The sequence below is a fragment of the Carlito syrichta genome, unplaced genomic scaffold (genome assembly GCF_000164805.1).
Source record: "Carlito syrichta isolate Samal-C Ts95f unplaced genomic scaffold, Tarsius_syrichta-2.0.1 Scaffold314104, whole genome shotgun sequence".
Classification (NCBI taxonomy): Eukaryota; Metazoa; Chordata; class Mammalia; order Primates; family Tarsiidae; genus Carlito; species Carlito syrichta.
In genome coordinates, this window is record NW_007258200.1 from 53,669 (window position 1) to 60,743 (window position 7,075).

Here is a 7,075-nt window from a genome sequence, read left to right on the forward strand (position 1 = left end):
GCGAGGAGGGCGAGGGGCGGGCGAGGGGATTCCTGCCGCGTCCGGCGGGGGGGAAAAAGATGGGGGAAGGGACAGGGAGAGGAGGAGGCATGTTCACACCGCCAGCCCGCTGTTACCACAGCCTCCAGCGGAGTCGGACCCAGTCAGGAGGAGGCCAAGGGACTGGATGAGAAAGTGGCGAGAGGAACGGCTGCTCTCGTGCTTATTTTCCCGCCCCATCTCACAAGGACCAATGAGCTTCAAGCACCGCCTCCTGCTGCCGAGGCAAACGACCAATGCACTTTGAGCTCCTGCACTGATGTCCCGCCCCTTCCCTCCTGCCAGCCCCTCTGCGCGCCAGACTATCAGATCAGCCAATAGCGCGTCGAGTTGAGTGGTGGGGGGGAGGCTTGCCCCTCCCTCTGTGTGTCTTGCCCTTCCAGACTCTTTTTCTTCTTTTGGGAGAAGTGGCCAATGGGGCGTCGAGTACAGCCTCCAGACCGAGGCTGACCCCGCCCCCCAGGAACGGCCCTCCCAGATCCGTCCCCACCCCCATCCGAGTCGTTGACCTCCGTCCTGTCTGCGCACGCGCAACCTCACTCTTCTGGCCTCTCTCTGCTCTCAGCTTCGGCTGTGCTTGCGTGGCGTTTCCTCTCTGCGTGGACGCCCGCGTTTCTCCCTTTCTGCGTCTCCCCACCGTGTGATTTCCCTGTTTCCGTAACAATTCCTACCTTCTCGGGTTGCACCCCTTGCGTCCCTTTAGTTTCTGTGTCGGTTCTCATTTTCCTAACCTTGACTCTCCCTTTCTCTGGGACGCTCTGCTTACCCCTCTGCTGTTTGGGGGTCCCACTGTCTCCTGGTGCTTCACCCCCCTTCCCCGCTTTCCTCGCGTCCCGAGACGCCTCTAGCTGTTCTGTCTTTCCGGCCCCCTCCACCGTCTGTGTGCATCTCCCCTTGGATGTCACCCCCTATTGGGACTTCCCCCGGGATCATCGCCTCCTCTCCTCTGTGTCGTCCCCTTTTCTTTGTGCACCTGCCCCGTCTCCTTTCTCTCACCCTGAGATCGACTCTCCCTCCCCCCCGCCAGAACCCTGTTTTGGTGCCCTCTTCTCATTTTCCTACCCCTGCCCCCGTGCGCTCCCTGCCGTCCTCCTCTGGTCCCTGCGAGGTTCCATTCCATCAGTTGGCGCCTCCTTCTCTGTAGCGGTGGCATCCTCTCTGATTGCTCCATCCCATCTTTTTTTTTTTTTTTGCCTTTTCTTCCCCTCGAGTATTTCATTTCAGTCTTTTCCTGTTGTGTCCCCACCTGTGCTGATTGCTAGGTCCTTCGGTTCTGTGTCCCAGACAGGCGTGTCCCATCTTCACTAATTGGCCCGGTCCCTCTGGGTGATCCTTTGTCACAGCCTTCATTTCTCCTTCCTGTGTCCCATCTTTTCTGCGAGTCTTAGCCCCTTTGTTTGCCACAGATTTCTGAGTTGCAGACGTGTCTGTGGCGTTCCAGACAGAAGAGGGTGGCAGAAGTCCTAGATAAAGCTGGAAAGGTTGTTTGGGGTCACTCTGGGCTGGGGTGGGGTGGGGGGAGACTTGAAGGTCAGCTAGAGGTTGACTTGATCCTTTGGATGGCAGAGTGAGAGTAAGACACGAGAACCAGCCTTTACAGAGAGCTTAGCATTTGCTGGGCACTTTGAAGAATCTTGTTAATCTTCACAATGACCCTATTATTAATCCATTTTATATTATATGTATGTTATTCACATATAATAGTTATATATTAATCCATTTTATAAATGAGGCTCAGAGTTCAACAAATTGCACAAGATCAGATCAACTAAGGGAAAGGTAAAGATTCCAACCTTGGTCTCTCTTTGAGTCCAAAGCCTATGAACTTTGTGTTTCCTCCTACATTGTTTTAGCTATTTCCATGAATCCTCATCCCCCACTTTCATTCCCTCACCTTCCCATAGGCAGTCATTTGAAGGTGGTTAATGGGTATCTTTTGGTTTGTGTGTGTTCTCTCAAGATGCGTAGTGTTTCATGTCTGTGAGTTTCTAATTTATGCAGGTGATATAATTATTTACTATTTAAAATAATCAGCACCATACTCTTACAGTCTGTCCGGGTCCACATCATGCTGTGTGACATTCTGTGGTGTGCGCTTTCACTTGGTCTCAAGGAGGAAAGCACTCATTGCCTCAACTTCCCATCACCACAGTAATGCTGCATCCTTGCACATGTTCCTTTATAGAAGAGAAAGGGAAGTGTTATATGTACCTAGGATATACCAGAAATGGGCATTTATAAGCTTAATTTGACTACGTATTGTCAGACCATTCCCTGCAATGCTGCTTTAGGCCTGAGATAGTGGTCAGAGCTTTCAACTCCTCAGTTCCTCAGGGCCTAGTAAAGGGTCCTATTCCCTCCCACCTCCACAGACCCCATGAGCAGCAGTACACAGGGGATGGGTTCCTTCATCCTTACATTCCTGCCAACTCTTGTCTTCTCCCAGCTTTCTGATCTCGGCCAGTTGGATAGATGTACAATTCGACAGACTGCATTTCCCTGACTATGTTGGGTTTGAGCATCTCTTCTTGTGTTTGTTAGCCTTTCTGCTTTGCTCTTCTGAGGACTGCCTCTCCATAGGCTTGGCCCTGTTAGAGTTGTTCTCTCTTTCTTGTTGATTTGCAAGAGATCCTTGGCCATTCTTGTTGGCTTAAGGTTATGTATATTCTTCTTATGCCAATTTTGGCATTTAATATTATTTTAGAAATGAATCCACTCCATCTAGGTTTTCAAGTTTATAAATGTAGAGTTGTTAATAATACTTTAAAAAAATTTTTGTTTTTGTTTTTGAGATGGAATCTCACTCTGCCACTGAGGCTGGAGTGCAGTGGCTCACAATCCACCTCCTGGGCTCAGGTGGTTCTTCCACTTCAGTCTCCCAACTAACTGGGATTACAGGCACATTCCACCATGGCCAGATAATTTTTGGATTTTTTTTTGGTAGAGATAAGGTCTCACTATGTTGCCCAGGCTGGTCTTGAACTCCTGGGTTCACATCAGCCTCCCAAAGTGCTGGGATTACAGGTGTGAGTCACCACACCTAGCCCTTTATTTATTTTTATTTTTTGAGTTGGGGGGGTGTCTCACTCTGTTGTCCTGGCTGGAGTGCAGTGGCATGATATTGGTTCACTGCAACCTTGACCTCCTGAGCTCAAGTGATCCTCCTGCTTCAACTTCCCAGGTAACTGGGACTCCAGGTGTGCACCACCACACCTGGCTAATGTATTTATTGACTTTTTCTTTTTTGAAGTGACGAGGTCTCACTATGTTGTCCAGGCTGGCCTTGAACTCCTGGGCACAGGCAATCCTCTTGCCTTGGCCTCCTAAAGTGCTGGGACTACAGGGGTAAGCCACTCCATCGGTCTGTTTATTCTTTATAAACTCTCTGATGTCTGTTATGTCCCATTTTTCATTCTGTATTTTATAATGCATCTTTTCTCTTGATCAAGTTTGCCAGAGAACTCTTTTTTTTTTTCGCTTGGAGTTGACCAGACTGAAGTGCAGTGGCACACTCACGGCCACCCCAGTGTCGATCTGCTGGGTTCCAGCCATCCTTCTGCTTCAACCTTCCAAGTAGCTGGAACTACAGGCGCACTATCACGCCCAGCTAATTTTTGATTTATTGTAGAGACAAGGTCTTGCCAAGTTGTCTGGGCTGGTCTTGAACCCGTGGGCTCAGGCACTTGCCTCGGCCTTCCAAAGTGCTGGGATTACAGGCTGAGCCACCGAGCCCAGTCAACAAACTCTAATCTTTTCAAATAATGATTTTTTTTGTAATAATGTTTGCTGCTATCTCATTGATTTCTGCCTCCATTCTTATTTTCATTATTTTTTTGAGTGGGGGATTTGCTTTGCTGCTCCTTATACAACTTTTAGAGCTATTCATGAACATATTTTTCATGTTTCTTGTTTTCTGATAAATGTACTTAGAAGTATACATTTAGTTTCTTTTTTAAAAATTTATTTATTTATTATAACGATGTGGGGTATAATTCAGAGTTACATATACAAACGTTGATTATGCAGGTACCCTTGTTGATACACGTTTACTTTCAAGCCTGTAATCCCAGCACTTTGGGAGGCCAAGGTGAGGGACTACCTGAGCCCATGGGTTCGAGAACAGTCTGGGCAACTTGGCAAGACCTCATCTCTACAATAAATCAAAAAATTAGATGGGCATGGTAGTGCACGCCTGTAGTTTTGGCTACTTAGAAGGCTGAGGCGGAAGGATCACCCTGAGTCTAGGAGGTCAATGCTGGGGTGGCCTTGAGTGTGCATGCCACTGCACTCCAGCTTGGACGATGGATTGAGACTCCAACTCAAAAAAAAGTATACATTTACTTCTAAACACTACTTTAGTTGTCTCTCAAGTTTTGACCAGTAGTTTTTAAAAAACTTTTGATTTTGAAGTGATTATTGGCTTACAGGAAGTAGCAAAAATAGTACATGGAGTCCCTTGAACCCTTCTTCCAGCTTTCCCATAGGAACATCTTACATACTTGTAGCATCTGAGCAGGAAATTGATGTTCGTACAATACTTTTTTTTCTCTCTGTTTAAATTTTTATTTTTTGGTAGGGATGAGGTCTCACTATGTTGCCCAGGCTGGCTCAAACTCCTGGCCTCAAGGGATCCTCCCCCCTCAGCCTCCCAAAGTGTTGAGATTACAGGCGTGAGCCACTGGTCCAGCATCATACTGTACTCTTAATTAGACTACAGACCTTATTCAGTTTTCAGCAGATTTTACATGTACTTGTGTGTGTGTGTGAATGTGTGCGATATGCAGTAATATGTTATTTAGTAATATGTTGATTAACTTACACACACAGAGGAGTTAGAAGCATCCACTTGTTGTTCTGATGTCGTTGCTTCTGGCTGGAGAACAACAGCCTGCATAACAGCCATCCTCTGAATGAGCCAGCATCCTTTGCTCAGCACTGTGCCCCTGGCCTGACCTAAGCAGGAAAGCAAAAGTTGTGTTTTCAGAAGCTAATGTGATGGGTACAGGTTAGATTAGAGGGCAGACTATGGAAATGGGAAGACCTGTGTCCCTGAAGGTCTCAGGGAGCCTATGTTGCAGAAGCTGACAAGATCAACTTTCTGCTCCTGAAACAGTGACCCAGAGGCTGGTGGAGAAAGAATTCAGGGACTGACGGGAACTGAGCTTGGGAGCCAGACTGAAACTGATTCCAAACTGACCTCTAGCATCCAGGACCCAGACAGAGAACCATGGGACCCCAGCATTTGAGACCCTCGCAGCTACTCTGCCTCCTAGGGGCCATCTTCGCTCTGCCTTGTATGTCCTATGGGGCTGGATGCTATAAGACCCCAAAAGGTGGGAGGCTGGGCTCACATCACTGGGGGAAGGAGGACTGGATATCTAGGTTTCTTGGGGGCAGAGCTCTTGGTTGGCAGTTCAGGGGCTAAGAAGGTCGTTGAGGGGCAGGTGACTGGAAGAGCATTCTCCTTTTAGGGACTGAAGCTCTTTTGTGCTATGAAGCCCAGGCCTCAGCCTTCAGAGGTGTGACTTTCTCTAGCTGGGATTGGCTGCTGATGAGGAGCATGGTGTGTAAGCTGCCAGAGGGTTGTGAGGAGACTCTCGTGTTCATCGAGACAGGTGAAGCGGAGTGGGCTGGATACATTCTTTTTCTGACCCCAGATACACTCCCAGAGCCCAGGGATTCTGGGGTATTCCAGATATTAACTTCATTATATGTTTGGGAAATTGACAGGGCACTGGCATGTGAGGGCAGGGCCCAGCTGGTTGTGGTGTGGGCTGGATAAGAGAGCAGAATGTGGGCGGGTCCTTGGAGGAGGGGACAGTCTGAGGGAGAAGAAAAGGATGGGGCACAGAAGAGAGGAGTAGAGGGGCTCCCGCAGGGAAGGAATGAGGAGATTCAAGTGGAGACCCCAGCATCTGAGCCCTGTGCAGCTGCAGTGAATGGATATGGGGGAGGGGCAGAGCTGGTGTTGGGGCAGTGTGGGTACAGAACAAGCATGGGGTGGGGGACTCTGGGTGAGGCCACCAACACTGATCAGGGCTCTGTCATCTTTTGCTTCTCAGGGTCTAAAAGGGGAGTTGTGGGTTTCAAAGGCTGCAGTCCAGCCTTGTCTTACGCCCCGCAAATCTCCTACCTCGTTTCACCACCCGGAGTGTCCATTGCCTCCTACAGCCGCGTCTGCCGAACTTATCTCTGCAACAACCTCACCAATCTGGAGCCTTTTGTGAAACTCAAGGCCAAGACTCCTAAGTCTATAGCATCTTCTTCCCAGAGTTGCCCAATCTGTGTGGGCGAGCACTCGGAGATCTGCCTCCCAAATTTCGTCACCACTGATACTTGCCCCTATACTGCCCCCAAGTGTTACAGTTCCACGTTAAAATTTCGGGCAGGTGAGAGGAAAGGACTGCAGTTTGTCAGATGCCTACCCTATGCCGGGTGCTGTCTAGTGCCTTCATGTCTCTAAGAGAGGCTGGTGGCATCAGGATGGTACTGGGGTTGCAGGGACCAGGCACATGAATTCCATGGAGGACAGGGGAAAGTGCCTGGTGGGAGAGCAGGTGTCCTGGGAAGAGGGCAGGGCTCCTGAGTCTTGAAAGTGTCCCTGACTCCTCCATCTCTTCCTTGCAGGGTCTCTCAACACCACCTTTCTCCTCATGGGTTGTGCTCGGAAATATCAACATCTTTTAGCAAATTTTCACAATATTGGGAGCATCAAAGTGACTGAGCAGCTCAACGTCTTAGAGAGGTCCCAGATGGCTGATGCCAGGCCCTCCAGGCAGAGTCCTGCTTGGAGCATTCCCCTAGGCCTCCTGCTTGCCTTCAGAGACTGACCATCTAGCTGGACCAGACAACCCCCATACCTCTTCCTATAGAAAATAAAGTAGTAGAGTTGTCTTTCTGCTTTGTCCTGTAGTTCATGAGAGTGTGGGGACCTGGAAGGTGGGGGGTGTGTGTGCCCAAAAGTGTCCAGGGAGGTGAGGGGACCCAAGAGGAGAGGAGCCTAGCAGTGACAAGTGTCCTGCTCAGCAACCGAGAT

The 7,075-nt window shown here is 49.2% G+C and overlaps 2 protein-coding genes across 3 annotated transcripts in view; one reads left to right on the forward strand and one right to left on the reverse strand.

The window, feature by feature from the left end:
* The window catches only part of DMRTC2 (DMRT like family C2), a 6,146-nt gene extending 5,955 nt beyond the window's left edge, over positions 1 to 191 (reverse strand). The window contains exon 1 of the mRNA XM_008071038.1: positions 117 to 191. The gene's annotated coding sequence lies outside the window, so the exon portion shown is untranslated. The remainder of the gene's footprint in view (positions 1 to 116) is intronic.
* A 4,947-nt stretch (positions 192 to 5,138) lies between these two features.
* LYPD4 (LY6/PLAUR domain containing 4) lies at positions 5,139 to 6,869 on the forward strand. Of its 2 annotated transcripts, XM_008071039.2 has the most exons (4): positions 5,267 to 5,333; positions 5,511 to 5,654; positions 6,102 to 6,428; positions 6,667 to 6,869. In XM_008071039.2, the coding sequence occupies exons 1-4, from the start codon at positions 5,267 to 5,269 to the stop codon at positions 6,867 to 6,869; spliced, it is 741 nt and encodes a 246-aa protein (XP_008069230.1). The 2 variants fall into 2 exon arrangements, with proteins under 2 accessions (XP_008069231.1, XP_008069230.1); XM_008071040.1 differs by lacking the exon at positions 5,511 to 5,654 and having other exon boundaries at positions 5,139 to 5,372.
* Positions 6,870 to 7,075: the final 206 nt, after the last annotated feature.